Genomic DNA, 16,573 nt, shown 5'->3' with positions numbered 1-16,573 from the left:
TTGTGTCCATTCCGGGCACCAGCACTGCAGCACTCGACATCTTCGTGGGACAGCTTGAATACAGTTCCTGGCCGTCCTCTACGCCTCCTGGTCCTCGTGCCTGAAGAGTCCAGCTTCACCTTGTTCACCTGAAATCTCCCGACATCGGTGTGCATCTGCCTATCACCTTCCTGGTCACTGGCTAGTGACCCAGCATCTGTCCCCTCTGCTTTCAGGTTCTTCTCATCTTTGGTAAAACAAGCTGCTTTACATTCCTTTAAGACTTAGCCTGAAGGCTGCTCTCCATAGCTACCACTAGGATAGCTTTCAATAAAGGTTGTCTCTAACCTATAACAATAAGGGGTTGTTTTGGACTGGTATAGGGTGGCCACTATAACTAGTAGACAGCATATACCAGGCCAACATGTCACACCCCTCATACCTGTGGTGGGGGTTCCCTTTGCGAGGGTTTGGATTGATATTATTGGTCCCATGAACCCTCCTACTGCATCTGGGCACAGTTACATACTAGTGGTGGTGGACCACACCACTAGGTATCCAGAAGCAGTACCCCATAGAACCCCCACTGCTTCTGTGGTGGCCAGGGCCTTCCTGGGAATTTTCTCCAGAGTGGGTTTCCCTAAGGCGGTCTTAACTGACAGAGGTACAAACTTCAAGTCAAGTAACATTACTGCTATGTGGAAGGAGTGTGGAATGAACTACTAATTCACCATACCCTATTACCGACAATGCAATGGGTTAGTTGAAATGTTCAACAAAACCCTCAAGGGCATGATGATGGGCCTCCCAGAAAAGCTCAGGCGAAAATAGAATGTCCTGTTGCCCTGCCTTCTCTTTGCCTACAAAGAGGTCCCACAGAAGGGGGTTGGCTACAGCCCTTTTGAACTTCCGTTTGGGCATCCAGTTAGGGGTCCCCTGTGTTTAGTAAAAGATGGATTGAAGTTATCTCTCAAACCACGTAAACAAGACATTGTGGACTATGTACTTGGTCTACACTCAGGATGGCTCAGTACATGAAAAAGGCGAGCAAAAACCTTGAGGCAAGTCAAGAAAGGCAAAAAGCTTGGCATGATCAAAAGGTTGTACTGATTGTTTATCAGCCATGACGGAAGGTATGGGTGTTGGAGCCGGTGGCCCCAGCAGCCCTCCAAGACAAGTGGAGTGAACCCCATACTATTCTTGAACAGAAGGGAGAGGTCACCTACTTGGTGGACCTTGGAACTCCCAGGAGACCCCATAGAGTGCTCCATTGAAACAGGCTCAAACCTTATGTGAACAGGACAGACATGGGCTTGCGCATGGCTACTGACGAGGGACAGGAGGAAAAGAGTGACCCACTCCCTGACCTCTCTCAGAACCCAGATGATGTCTCAGTTGATGGTGTAGCCTTGGCAGTCAGCCTCACTGAGCAAAAGCAGACAAGCAAGCAAGCTGAGTGAACAGTCATGCTGCAACTTTGCACAGAGCACACGCTCCCATCTGCACAGAGCACTTTAGGCAATTTTTAAGTCTGCTGTGAACTGTTTTAGGATACTTTGATGTGGACCCAAAGGGGCTGTCAATTTTAAGGCTTTTACTCACTTTTCAATAAACGCTCCGTTCGCGCCAGTCCCTGGTCCACCAGGGAAAGTTCTGGTTGTGTGGAGGGAGACGGCGAGAGGAGGCGGGGCACAGGTCAGGCAGGCAGAGCCACTGACTACTTCAGTCGCATAGCAGCGTGGACGCGCAGCGACGAGCAAGCAAGCTGAGTGAACAGTCACGCTGTAACTTTGCACAGAACACACGCTCCCATCTGCACAGAGCACTTTAGGCAATTTTTAAATCTGCTATGAACTGGTTTAGGATATTTTAACGTGGACCCAAAGGGGCTGTAACTTTTTTAAGGCTTTTACTCACTTTTCAGTAAGCGCTCCGTTTTACACCATTTGCGCCAATCCCTGGTCCACCACGGAAAGTTCCAGTTGTGTGGAGGGAGACGGCGAGAGGAGGCGGGGCACAGGTCAGGCAGGTGGAGCCACTGACTACTTCAGTGGCATGGCAGCGCGGACACGTGCAGCTGGCGCGCCTATGCCAAGCCCGTCTGCGCCCATCCGGGACCAGGGGCCAGGACCCCTGGCCCAACAAAAGATTTTTTAAGATACTCGGCGTTCCAATTGTATGCATTACGCACACCCCACAAAGACATATGCAGGTACTCTATTATTAATATCCTAAGGGGGCCCAGATCTTGCTCCAACTGCCCCTTTTATTTAAGTTACGCCCAGCATCGGTATGCCATAACGCAGAACGCGACAGAGCTTAAACTGTTTCTCCTCGACTGTAGGTCCTTGCCAAAACATGTCCCAGAAATCAACTTACTCCTGAGCAGAGAACAGCCGGATGCTCTGTTCCTGACAGAAATTAGGCTGCATAAATACGCCGAACCTGATGTGGTACAAGCACTACCTCCAGGCTATCACATTCTAAGGAAAGATAGGGTGTTACAGAAGGGCAGTGGGATTGCCGTTATTTTTAAGAACCATGTGAAGGGGCGTATAGAGGCCGACATCATACAGGACTGCGAAAGCATGGCATTCACACTCACCTTTTCTCCCACCTGTTCATCATCAGGAATTCTGATCTATCACCCCGGGCCTGTGTGGGATGTTTGTAGAATCCCTTACAGACACTGCTGCAACACTCGCAAGTACCGCACCTAACTTCACTATTCTAGGCGACCTTAACCTGCACTTAGAGGACCCTAGCAAATCTGAGGCTCTGAACCTTGCCCAAAATTTAAAGGCCATACAACTAATACAAAAAGTCACGAGCCCAACGCATAAGGGCCACATCCTAGATCCGGTCTTCTCGAATGATGATCAGCTCTCAGTAGACAGTCCCACTCCAGTGCCATGGTCTGGCCATTTTGTAATCCCGATGCACAGGAAGTCTCCAACTCCCAACTACTAACAGGCAACCTTCTAGGAGCTGGTACCTAGCGTGGGCGAAACTTATCCAGTATTGGGGTATCTTTCATAGATTCACATGCCTGAATCATTCCCCGTCGCCGAGATGGGAGTCCCGCGATAAAATACAAAAGTAGTGCCATAAGTAATAAATAGGCCAAAGGCTATATCTTAGTAGCCTATCTACGTCCTTGTATGAAAAGGACTAAAAGTCAGCTCCAACCAATCAGCTATCGGCACCCTCTAGAACACTCCCAACACAAGCAGTTCTCCTCAGATTTTCCAAGCACAAGTGGTAAGTAAATATCCCTAAAATCACTGAGAACTGGTTCCACAGGGAGGAGGGTGGGTGCATGTGAATCTATGAAAGATACCAATACTGGATAACTGTAGTTACAGGTAAGTAACTTGTTTTCTTATCCAGTATTGGGGTATCTTTCATAGATTCACATGCCTGAATCAGAATAGCAAGCAGTTTCCCAATTGTACTGTCGTTTGAGGATGGCGGGAGACATGTAGTTTAAAACTCCCAATATACATCCACAATCTTCAAACATTGCAATGACAAAGCATAAAAGCAATAATCATACAGTGAATATCAGCATAAGAAACGTATAAGCTGATAAACATAGGAGCACGAACACTGTAAGCAATCCAACAGTAAAGAAAGCTACTAAAAGACAAGCATTAAAGAAATAAGAATCTGACCTTGGTGAAAGAGATGACGTAACACAGCTTGTCCAACTGCTGCATCCTCCTATTGTGCAGATTGGAGGCAGCAGTGTGTTGTGAACGTGTGGACATTCTTGCCCAACGTAACTCCAGCGAACAAATCTGTGGATGCAGCGACAGTTCTGGTGGAGTGCACTTTAGCTTTCAACTTGAGAGGTTTGTTGGCTTTTTCGTGGCAGAATTGAATGGCAGATGCGACCCATCTGGCTATTGTGGCTTTGTAACAGCTGTTCCCCGTTTTCCTTGACCATAGGTCACTAACAGTTGATCCGTCTTTCTAATATCCTTAGTCCTTTGAAGATAAAACTTCAAACCCCTTTTTGCATCCAATGAATGTAATGTCCTTTCAGCTGGACTGGATGAAGCCGTAGATGAGCCCGTCGTAGATGAGCCCGTCATAGATGAGCTCGTCGCCGACGACGGTCGTAGATGAGCCCGTCGTCGACGACGGTCGTAGATGAGCCCGTCGTCGACGACGGTCGAAGATGAGCCCGTCGTCGACGACGGTCGAAGATGAGCCCGTCGTCGACGACGGTCGAAGATGAGCCCGTCGTCGACGACGGTCGAAGATGAGCCCGTCGTCGACGACGGTCGAAGATGAGCCCGTCGTCGACGACGGTCGAAGATGAGCCCGTCGTCGACGACGGTCGAAGATGAGCCCGTCGTCGACGACGGTCGAAGATGAGCCCGTCGTCGACGACGGTCGAAGATGAGCCCGTCGTCGACGACCGTCGTAGATGAGCCCATCGTCGACGACCGTCGTAGATGGGGCCATCGTCGACAACCGTTGTAGATGACGCATCGTCGACAACCGTCGTAGATGACGCAGTCGTTGACGACCGTCGTAAATGACGCAGTCGACGACGACCGTCGTAGATGAGCCCATCGTCGACGACCGTTGTAGATGAGTTCATCGTCGTCGACCGTCATAGATGGGCCATCGTCGACAACCGTCGTAGATGACGCATCGTCGACAACCGTCGTAGATGACGCAGTCGTTGACGACCGTCGTAGATGAGCCATCATCGACGACCGTCGTAGATGAGGCTGTCGTAGACTATCGTCGTAGGAGGCCATCGTAGACAAGGCCATCGTAGATGAGGTCAATATTGGTGAGGCAGTAATAGCAGGCATGGAGTTTTGTTATAGATTCCTTATTGCCAGGTTATGAGGATTTCCATGATGTAGTGTCAGGGTTGAATAGGAATTGTAGGATCTGCCTCTGAGGAGGTTTTTTTTTTTATTGCCTCTGTGAGAAATGCCTGATCAAGACTCAAGGTAAGTCTTCTTTATGGCTTTCTTGCGAGCGCTCTGGAGACTCTTGGCGCGACCTCTCCCTTTGACCTCTCCTATGAGGTGAAGGAATCCTCATTGTCCTCATCAGAAGTGACAGATTTAAGTTTCTGTAGTCCCAATATAAGCCTCATCTCTCAGAACATGAGCGTTTTTGAGGAAAAGGTTAGTCATATTTCATAGTCTATCACCTTGTTTTCTGCCATAATACTGCCATTTTAGCGCCAGGGTCAGAGAAATTAAACCTGAAGTATAATCTTGGATAAGTAATAGCTGAAGAAACTGAGCAGAGCTCAGGGAGACTCCCTTCACACACGACGTGCGGTGAAAATCTGAGGAGAACTGCTTCTGTTGGGAGTGTTCTAGAGGGTGCAGATCGGTTGGTGCCGATAGCTGATTGGTTGGAGCTGACTTTTAGTCCTTTTCATACAAGGACGTAGATAGGCTACTAAGATATAGCCTTTGGCCTATTTATTACTTCTGGCACTACTTTTGTATTTTACCACGGGACTCCCATCTCGGCGATGGGGAATGATTCAGGCATGTGAATCTATGAAAGATACCAATACTGGATAAGTGTAGTTACAGGTAAGTAACTTGTTTTCTTATGCCTGAGGGTTGGTCCACAACTTTACTGAATTCTAAACCTTTAGGAGACCCGACCCCAGTATAGCTTCTGACAATTTTAACCAATGGATTGAATCTTCCCTGGACTCCATTGTACCACACAAATTGAGTCAAAAAAGGTCTAAGGACAAGCGATCACAGTGGTACACCCCTAAAGTATGAGAACTTAAACAAAAATGTAAAAAACTAGATAGAGCTTGGAATAAAGAATACAGCTTAGAAAAAACACAGAAGTACAGAGAAGCTATCAAAATGTATCCGGCAGAAACAAAGAGAGCTCAGGCACAATATTATGAGGAGAAAATCACAGCGGCAGCCAATGCTCCAAGGGAAATCTTCCTAATAGCGAAAAACCAGACAAACTGCCCCTCACCTGAATTACCTACAGAATCCGCGCCGCAGCGAACAAGCAGAAGTTTTTAGTAATAACATTTTAGATATTTACAACATGTTTCCACACGCCTCTGGCCCCAAGAACCTGGACATAGAAGTAGAAACTTCGGGGCGGCTCCTCACATCTAGAACACCTTCCCACTATAGACACGCCTACTCTATCCCAACTCTTCACTAAAACAAATTCAGGATCCCCCCTTGATGCAGCGCCTGTGCAAATGTTGCGCAAGGTGGAGTATGTCACACTACCAGTGCTATTGGAAGTACTAAACTCTTCCATAATCTCCGGCTAAGTTCCCAGGTCATGGAAAAATGCCATGGTAAGAGCACTACTAAAAAAAACAAACAACCTTAACCCTGAACTGTGGAGCAACTATTGGCCAATCTTGCTTCTCTCCATGACTAGTAAAATCTTAGAGAAACGTGTAAACAGAATCCTCTAAGTACCTTGAATCCCACTCGATTTTACATACTTCCCAGACAGACTTTCAACCTAACCATGGCACAGAAACTGCCTTGTTAGCAGTAGTGTAGGAATCACGGAAAATCCTTGATCAGTGAGGCCCAGTGGCGATCATCTTGCTTGACCAGAGTTCTGCATTCGACACGGTCAATTACAACATCCTTTTTGACAGACTCAGAATGGTGGGAGTGTCAGGCAAAGTCCTCACCTGGATCAAATCCTTTATAAGAGATAGATCCTATCAGGTCTCAAGAAGGGTACCACTCACATGTGGAGTCCCACAGGGGTCCTCATTGAGCCCCACCCTTTTTAATGTTTATTTAAGACCCCTTGCTGAGCTAGTCCTGCCATATGGGATCCAGATTGTGATCTATGCAGACGACACACAGCTAGTGGTAGCTTTAAGCCACCCAAAGAAGGTGCCAGCTAACTTGGAATCTTACTTGGGAACGGTGGCCACCTGGATGGACCAGTTGTGTCTCAAGCTCAGTGGAGACAAGACAGAGTTAATGATCCTTGTTTACTACTCCATCACTACTCCTGCACTGAGTTGGCCCAAATGTCTTGGCCCGTCTCCAAAACCCAAAGAAAGGATCAAAAGCCTGGGAGTATGGCTGGACAGGTCACTTAAATTTGACCACCAAGCCGTACAATTAGCAGCCTCTTGTTACAGCATCATCAGACAGATGCGTAAAATTCTCCCACTGCTTCCTGAAACTGCACGAAGGACCATGGTACAGGCACTGGTGTTGTCCTGGTTAGATTATGGAAACTCTCTCTACCTGGGCACCCCAAAGGCCACCACAAGAAAACTGCAGGTTGTGCAGAACTGTGCAGCCAGGCTGCTGCACAACATCCCCAGATCAGTCTGCTAAGCCTGCACTGCAATCATTGAACTGGCTACCAATAAAAGAACGCATAATGTTCAAATCTTTATGCATAGCGCACAAAACCCTGTGGGGGATTAGCCCTAAAATCAATTTTGCCCTTATGGCTTTTCACCGTCCCTCAAGATGCCTGCGATCAGCTAATTTGTTCTTGGCAACAGTACCTAAAATCAAAAGAGCACGAGCCGGAGGCCGTATGTTAGCTTACAATGCGACGAGACTATGGAACACGCTTCCGACATATCTCCGTTCATTGACCCATCATCTCTCATTTCGGAAGCAACTAAAAACATGGCTCTTTCAGAACCTGCCTTGAGACTGTTCTCCTTCTCTTGCTGCCGCTAGCGCTGGGATGCCTAAGGGTAGCCACGCGCTTTATCAAATGTGAATGAATAATAATAATTGCAGGAAGGTCCTCAATCAATACAGACATATCTTTTGTTTGACTCCTTGTCAGACCACCTGGTGTACCCATGAAGTGGACACAGCTCAGAGTCTACCTATTAAAAATGAGATTTACAGGCAGCCTGATCATGTCAGAGATTGCATCAGGACTGACATGTAAATGTAAATGTGTTTGTACTTGTATAGCGCACAGCTACCCCATTTCGGGGTTTCCCGGCGCTGTAGTCATACCGCTAGGGAACCCTTCCTGGTTTTTCCCTGTGAAATGTCCACTCCTGGGCATCCCCAGGGTGAAGCCAGGCATCCCAGCGCTGTTGGGGCTGTTGTGGAGCTATTGCCCAGAGTTGCAGCGTGGGACCCATGATTAGAATAGGCACCAAGGCGAGAAATCAGGTCCGAGGAATTATGAGCCCAAGACCTGCCAAGGCGGGAATTGAACCCTGGTCCCGGGCCAGACCTCTGCATCAGGGTCTGCCGCTCTAACCATTGAGCCACACTTCTCCACTTACACATACAGAAGATCCTGGAATTGGGAGTGATTGAACCCTCAGATAGCCCTTGGACTAGTCCAATGGTCCTGGTATCCAAACCTCATAACCAGGGTGCTAAGAGAGAAATTCGGTTTTGTATGGACTACAGGGGGCTCAATGCAGTCACTAGGACTGATGCTCAGCCTATTTCTAGGGCAGATGAGCTCATTGACTCTTTGACCTCAGCCAAGTTCTTGAGCACATTTGACCTCACTGCTGAATATTTGCAAATCAGACTAGCTGAGGATGCCAAACCCAAAAATAGCATTTTCAAACCCTAGTGAGTATTATCTATTTATTGTCATGCCCTTTGGTTTGACAAATGCACATTCCAAAGGCTGGTGAATAAAGTCCTATAGCTGTCTTTAGCTCCACCTGGGAGGATCACCTGGTCCACCTGAAGAATGTAAGAATGTTTGGAGGCTCTGCAGAAAGAAGGTCTCGCTATCAAGGCCACCAAGTGCCAGATAGGGCAGAGTAAGGTTGTGTACCTGGGCCACCTTGTGGGTGGAGGCCAGTTTCAACCATTGCAGAGCACAATCCAGACCATCATGGACTGGGTTGCTCCCACTACCCAGACACAGGTCAGAGCTTTCTTGTGCCTGACTGGGTACTACAGAAGATTAGTGAAAGGATATGGGTCTATATTGACTCCCTTGAATGATCTTACTTCAAAATGAATGGCCAAGAAAGTTCAGTGGACAGTTAGCTGTCAGAAGGAATTTGATGATCTCAAGCAGGCCATGTGCACTGCTCCCATTCTGCAAAGGCCTGACTATTCCAAACAATTCATTGTCCAAACAGATGCATATGAGTTGGGGTAGGGGCTCTGTTGTCACAAATTAATGCAGAGGGTCAGCCTTAACAAGTAGATTTTATTAGCAGAGGTTTGACCCCAAGAGAGAAATCTTGGTCAGCCATTGAGAGGTAAGCCTTTGCTGTGGTTTGGGCTCTGAAGAAGCTGAGGCCATACTTAGTTGGCACTCACTTCATTGTTCAGACACACCGTAAGCCCCTCTTATGGCTAAAACAGATGACCCCAAACTTTTGAGGTGGTCCTTTCCCTTTAGGGGATCCACTATACCGTGGAACATAGACATGGGAGTAGCCATGCCAATGCAGATGGACTCTCCAGATATTTCGACTTAGAACATGAAGACTCAACTGGGCAAGGTTAGTCTCATCTCCTTGCGTTTTGGGGGGGGGGGGTTGTGTAGGAAAGTAGGATCTGCTTCTTATGGTTACCCTCACATTTTGCTTGCTGTTACACTGTTTTTGACTAGTCTGACTGGGATCCTGCTAATCTCCCTAAATTGTTATGCCATGTACTTGGGTACACTCCAGATTGGATACTGGGGTACCCTTGTCAGTCCCTAGTAAACGGTACACATGTACCCAGGGCATAGGTACCCCAGAGGCCTCCCATGGGCTGAAGCATGTATTAGGCCACCCATGAGAGGCCATGTAAAATGGAACTACAGGCCTGCCATTGCAGCCAGTGTAAGATGGTGCATGCACCACTTACTTTAGATATAGGTTTACTATGTCTATAGGTCACGACACGTAAAACCTATCAGTCACCCCTCTAGCAGGCCTTACAATCCTGAAGGCAGGGTGCTGGGTTTACATGAGAGGGTGCCCCTGCATGAGCAGAGCACAACTGCAGCCTTCAAAGACCATTCTCCCAGGTTGTCGGTGACACAGCCAGACATATAGGTAGAGGTGCATTTTATGCTCGCGTAAAATCCTATCTCAAACGGCTGCAATAAAACATGTTGTATTTGTTATTAAACGCCTTGGCATCATACCTCCACACTGGTAACCGGTGTGGGAGGTATGATTCCACCGTTCTGAAGTGAGCTTTGTGGGGTCCCTGGTCTTCCCGGTATCAGCCTTCTCGACACGGGCAGCAGAAAATGGTTGCTGCCAATCAGAGACACATTTCTGCTATCCTGTTGCTGAGCCAAGCTCCAGCAGAGGAAGGCAGGACAATGGGCATCCTGTCCCAGGGAGGTGTGACCACCTCCCAGACAGGATTTAGTGTATTGGTGCTGGGTGGGTGCAATTCCAAAGTGCCTGAAAGTCTGCACGAGGGGCACACTTGTGTCCCTGTGCACAGTCCAGTTCAAATCAGTCCTGGGAGCCGTTGGCTCCTGCTCTGGCGCGAAACTGGACAAAGGACAGGGGAGTATCCTCCCCACTGTCCTGACCCTACCCTGGGACTGTCCCCTGAATCTGTTGAACCCTCTCCCGTGGGTACTTAAGGGCTTACCTGGCTGTAGGACCCTAGATTCGACGTGGACCAGATTCTGAACAAGAAACCACTGATCTTCGACCGTCTGGACACACTGGACTAAGACTGGACTCGACTTTGTCTCCCTCTCCGTCCAAAGTAGCTGTGGAGCATCAAGGACAACTGAAGTTATCTCCCTTGGGGTGAAGGAGTCACTCCCCTGCATTCGCAGACACCGTAACGCAACTGACCGGCCTGCTGATCCTGAGCTCCTGCAGACTCCGAAGGCTCCAGCAACACAAGAGGTGGGTGCCTACATTTCTTGAGGTCGAGCTGCCCTCTGACCAAGTTTGAGGCCAGTATCCCTTGTGGGGACAGCATAACCCGAACCCCTGTGCACTGCGTACTTTTGCAAGCGCATATGCTTGTTGACATTCTCCACCAAGTGCATTGGGCTATCGATAGCCCCAACCTAAGCGCACATTTCGTACAAAGGACTTTGGCCTCCTCACACTCTGCGCCCTGCAAGCTGTTACTTTGTGAAACTGCTAGAGGTCCCCTCGCTACTCCTGTGCCTTCGACCTGTGGGTCCATCTGAGGGATAACACTGCTTTTCTTGGGCTCCCCTGGCTGCTCCAGAGCTGCCCTGACTCCCCTTGCTGTGGTAAGTCTCCTGGTCCTGGGCCAGACCGTACCCTTACTCGACCTTCTTCGTGGGTTGCCGCTGCCAAAGCTTGTTGGTGCTCCCGCTGGACACTGACCCCTCAGCACTTACAATAAGGTTGCATTCTGGTAAAACAAGCTGCTTATCTAACCTTCAAGACTAAGCCTGAAGGCTGCTCTCCACATTTACCACTTGGATAGCTTTCTAAGGTTATCTTTGACCTCTTAAATCACCATAAAGGTTGTTTGGACTGGTGCAAGGTGACCGCTTTAATTAGTGGAGATCATATACCAGGCCAACTTCTCACAGTACACTTCTAACCTAGCACCCTGCCTTCAGCATTGAAAGGCCTGCCTTAGGGGTGACTTGTAGGTTTTAAGTGCAGTGACCTCAGTTATAAGAAAACTTACATTTGTTGTAAGTGGTGCTAGCACCAGCTTACACAGGCTGCCATGGCAGGCATGTAGTCACAGTTTGAGTGGTCCTCTCATGGGTGGCACAATACATGCTGCAGCCCATGGGAGACCCCTGGTGTACCTATGCCCTGGGTACCTTAGTACCATATACAAGGGACCTAGAAGGGCACACCAGTAGCCAATTAGGAAGTTACCAAAGTACTTACCGCTGTTTAATTTAGGGAGAAAGCACAGTGACTGGGGTCCTGATTAGCAGGCTCCTAGTCAGACTAGTCATAAAACAGAATGACACCAGTCGAAAATTGAGGGTAACCATGAATGCCGGCCTACTTTCCTACAATTAGTATAAAAGCAAATCTAATGTAAGCGTTCCTGCCTTCACTAATATCCTTCAAGCTACTGCTAATTCCAGTCACCTCTCATCTGGAGCCCACTCGGTCATGCAGTCTGTATACAAGAAGGGCAATAAAGAAGACTCTGCTTGTTATTGACCTATCTCCCAAATAGACTCCATTAAAGTCCTGGGTAGGGTCATTACAAAAAGACTATCTGACTGGGCAAAAATGCTAACATCTTAGCTGATCTCCAATATAGTTTCCGTCCAGTTTTTGACACCATGGAACAACAGTTCAATTTACACCTCTTAATCAATAAGTGCACCTCTGCTAAAGAAGGTTCACTGCATCTGGCATTCATGGACCTCTGCTCTGCTTATGAACAAGTTGACTGGTTCAAATTAATTTCAATCGTGTAGGTTACGAAGGGTTGGAAACACTATTGTTAATTTTCTTTGTTGGCTACAAAGTAATCTTTCTGCTAGTGTAAGGGTTAACCTATGTAGGGAAAATATGGACTCTTTTGACTTGGAGGGGAGTTTGTCAGGTATTTGACCCTGTTCTTGTTCTTATTCATTCTATATGTTAATGATTTCGGAGTCTGTGTAGGAAAGTTCAGACAGAGGATACCTTTGGTGGGCTGCTGCCCAATTCCAGCACTTCTGTTTGCCGATGATGCTGTACTTGTAGCTAGAACAGTCAATGGATCAAAGAAGCTCCAGATGTTATGATGTTTTTGTTAATTTTTGTGGTACAGTTGGATTTGGGTATTCATATTTCCAAGGCTTTCTGTATGGTTGTAGGTCCCAAGCAAACGAAAACTAGGATCTATTGGATCAACAATAAAGCCATTGGGTCGGTTAACTCTGTTTTTCAAGGGTGGGCGTAAAACTTCGCTTTGCAGTTTGCAGAGTTTTGCAACTCCGCATTCCGCTTGTAACGCGGAGCTTCGACTGCCGCCGCGTAGTGGAGTTTGCAACCCACCACCGTAGAAAGTTATTTCCTTACAGTGGCATAGGAGGAAATTGAGGAGCCAGATCACAGGGCCAATGCGCAGAGCTGCGGCGGTGGCTCACAGTCGCCGACCTTACCTGCAGGATTCATTTTCCATTCTGAACGTCCTGTGGCTGTCATGTGTGTGCTCTGGCACATCCAGCTCTGAGTGAGTCTCAAGAGCTGCAGACCAGGCTGGCAGAGGTAATCCATTCGAAACTCGGGGGCTGGCTGCAGGAGGCAGTGGGAGAACGTCATCGACTTTGAGGTGCTGCAGCCAATAAGAGTGTCTCTGAAACACTCCGATGTCCTGAACCTGACAGGTTGGTGGCGAGTGCTGAAGGTTCAGGGGGCCCCTTGCAATGACTTTTGCTGGTTCAGCCAGTGGTGCCGCCGGATGGACCGATGAGGTGCTGTCTGTTTGTTTTGTGCATTACACAGGAGTCAGGAGCTTCCCGGCATCATCCCCAGGAGCTATGCTCCACCTCGGGCAGCGATAGCCCATCTCTCCCATATTGGTGCCCCGCAATGGCCCCCTATGCCTGGCCTTACCCTGGATTGGTGGCTTATCTAGGTTGAGCGAAGCGGAATTTCACTGCGTTTTTATTCAATTCTGAAGAATTCCACGTAGTGATGCTCCACCCACCCCTGCTCTTTCTCCTACTTGTACATGGTAATACCTTTTGACAATCTTACCAAGTGAGAATCCCTCTTAACTTTGAGACGCCAGCAGTTTGTCCCATCTCTCTGGAAGTAATTAAGTTTGCCATTAGACTTGGTTCTAAACTTTCCCTTACATCTTTGAGAAATTATTGCATGCTATGGTGCTGGAATATGGGTTATTCCAAAGTGTCTTGATTACAAATTGAAGAAAATAGATTCTTCAGACTCCTTTTGGCTCTACAACATAGTTTTATGTCATGAGAAACTGGGTCTGAACTATTTATAGGACACCATCCAATTCCAGCCTTTCCCCTTTGTGTCGCTATCAGAAGATGCACAGGGACTCTTTTAGGTCGAACTTTGGCAGCATGCATGCGCTGTCTGCAAGACCTGCTGTAATCACTCTACCAAGGGAAATTCCGCCTGTTGCTTACCATGTGATCAAGGCCGTGGAAACATGACCGAAACGCGTCATGTCAAGTTGCACGGAGTAAAGTTGCACTGAAAACTGGATATCAGCAGCACGTTGTGGTCTGTACCTGTGTCTCCTTTTAAATTCGGAGAGTGGGACGGTGTCTATTCATATATAATATATCTCTTTTTGTTTTTTTGGGTAAATTTTACAGCTGTATGCAGTAATGCTATTTGGTACCGCTTTTACACGAATGTAACTTTAAACAGACAAAAGTTGCTCTTATGTTTTTGCAGATGCTTCAGGATCAACATACTTATTTTGCCATGTCTAGTTTTTTGATAAGAGCTAAGGATACAATACCGAATTAACTGTATTATATCGGCCTTAGTGTTGTTTTAAATAAACTTCTGAATTGTTTTTAGTCTATTTTTTTATGTACTGTATTGATTTATTTTGTAGGTATGTATATGATTTTTATAAAAAACCAAACGAGCAAAGGATGCACAGCAGACGTACAGTAGCGGGTCTGTAGGGTCTACTGAGATGTAGTGAAGATGGAAGTCAAGGATGCACAGCAGACGCACAGTAGCGGGTCTGTAGGGTCCATTGAGATGTAGTGAAGATGGAAGTCAAGGATGCACACCAGACGCATAGGACCGGGTCTGTAGGGTCCATTGAGATGTAGTGAAGACGGAAGCGAAGGATGCACAGCAGACGCACAGTAGCGGGTCTGTAGGGTCTATTGAGATGTAGTGGAAAGGGAAGTCAAGGATGTTCAGCAGGCGCACAGTAACTGGTCTGTAGGGTCCATTGAGATTTAGTGGAGACGGAAGTCAAGGATGCGCAGCAGACGCACAGTAGCAGGTCTGTAGGATCCATTGAGATTTAGTGGAGACGGAAGTCAAGGATGGGCAGCAGATGCACAGTAGCGGGTCTGTAGGGTCATGAGATGTAGTGAAGACGGAAGTCAAGGATGCGCTGCAGGACCTACTTCACTCGGACGGTACTACACAAGATGGGGAGGGCTCCTGAACCTAACTGTCTGCGCATATGCGGGGAAATTGGTACATATTATCACACGCTATGGGAATTTCCGAAACTAAAGACCTACTGGGAGGAGGTGATAGGCACGATTATAGAGGTCACCGGGAAGCAGGTTCCAGTCGAGCCCCAGTGCTGTCTGCTTAACGTCTGGGCTTCGACAGACCTTAACCATGCTGAACGCCTGTGGGCCACAACTGGCATGATGATAGCAAAAAGGAACATAGCTCAGAAATGGGGTGTGGGAACACTACCAACAATAGCGCAGTGGTATAGAGATATGGATATTGTCATGGTGGCGGAGAAGGCCACCTTTGTAAATCGTAGTTGCCCTCGCAAATGGGCTAGGGTGTGGGGAAAGTGGAACACACATAGAGGAGAAATTTGTTCACCCCCAGAACAGGATAGTGGGTCGGACGAAGACGTGTAAGGGTATGAGAATATAGATGTATCGCGATAAAAGTGATTTGAATGAGTGACTGTAAAGAAAACTATGAGGTTGCTGTAACACATGCGGATCTGCACTGTTATGTTATTGAATAATAATGTTAATAAAAAAAGGATGCGCTGCAGGTTCACAGTAACGGTCTGTAGTGTCCATTGAGATGTAGTGGAGACGGAAGTCAAAGATGCGCAGCAGGCGCACAGTAGCGGGGTCTGTAGGGTCCATTGAGATTTCGTGGAAAGGGAAGTCAAGGATGCGCAGCAGACGCACTGTAGCAGGTCTGTAGGGTCCATTTATACATAGTGGAGGCCCAAAAGTTGTAATACAGGCTCTATAGTAGTGCATCTGTCTGGTTACTGAACGATGCACAACAGACATCACAGTAGTGCATCTATGTGGTCCATTCAGAGGTAGTGGTGACGGGACTGAAGGATGCTCTAAAGACATTAATAATGATGGCTCGTTATCAGGGTCTGTGCTGCTTTCATCCTAAGACAAAATGATGAGTACTTGCCAGTCCTACATGAAATCTGTGACACAGCTTTGACCCCCTCATGTGGACGTTGGGTCAAGTCCCCTATTCCGGATTTCATGTCGCGCATAAATGAATACCGCGCATTCAAGTTGTAGCAACACAGTCACATTTTGTCTCTTGTGGGTTTTAGATTGTGCAGAGGAAGATGTATGGACCGATATGGCGGACTGGCCTCGGAATTTATGGAAATGTGGGCCTTGCGAGCCCAGAGTTCATCGAAGCCGTCCTGCGGCAGGAGGGCAAGCGCCCCATGAGGTCTGAAATGGACGCCCTGAAGGAACACCGAGAGCTGAGGGATCACGCTAAAGGACCCCTAACTTCGTGAGTACAGATGAAGGGGGAACTCCTGATGTCCAGGGCTTGGCTTGCCAAGAGAATGTCAGACTGGGCTGTGTCTCTAAAAGCTCTATCCCTTGACAACCAGGCCACCCCCAACCCTACCTACCTTTTCTGTGGACAAGCCCACCCACCCCAGATAGTGTTTTCTGTTGGGGACAACCTTGGCTTCCCAAGATGCTGGATTTCCATGGTTCTCCTGTGGGTGTGAGTGAGGGGGAG

At 47.8% G+C, this 16,573-nt stretch overlaps 1 protein-coding gene across 3 annotated transcripts in view; it reads left to right on the top strand.

Moving 5' to 3' along the window:
- Positions 1-16,573, top strand: part of LOC146859368 (sterol 26-hydroxylase, mitochondrial-like) — a 142,864-nt gene that overhangs the window by 47,082 nt on the left and 79,209 nt on the right. For all 3 annotated transcript variants that reach the window (XR_014980096.1, XR_014980095.1, XM_085650052.1), the window contains exon 2: positions 16,146-16,336. Coding sequence is in view for 1 of the 3 variants with exons in the window: in XM_085650052.1 (XP_085506178.1) it covers positions 16,146-16,336 (191 nt within the window). In the remaining 2 variants the exon portion in view is untranslated. The remainder of the gene's footprint in view (positions 1-16,145; positions 16,337-16,573) is intronic.

This window comes from Triturus cristatus, chromosome 3_2, assembly GCF_964204655.1.
Source record: "Triturus cristatus chromosome 3_2, aTriCri1.1, whole genome shotgun sequence".
Taxonomy (NCBI): domain Eukaryota; kingdom Metazoa; phylum Chordata; class Amphibia; order Caudata; family Salamandridae; genus Triturus; species Triturus cristatus.
Note: the sequence above shows the minus strand (reverse complement) of the source record. Positions and strands in the feature narration are given on the sequence as shown.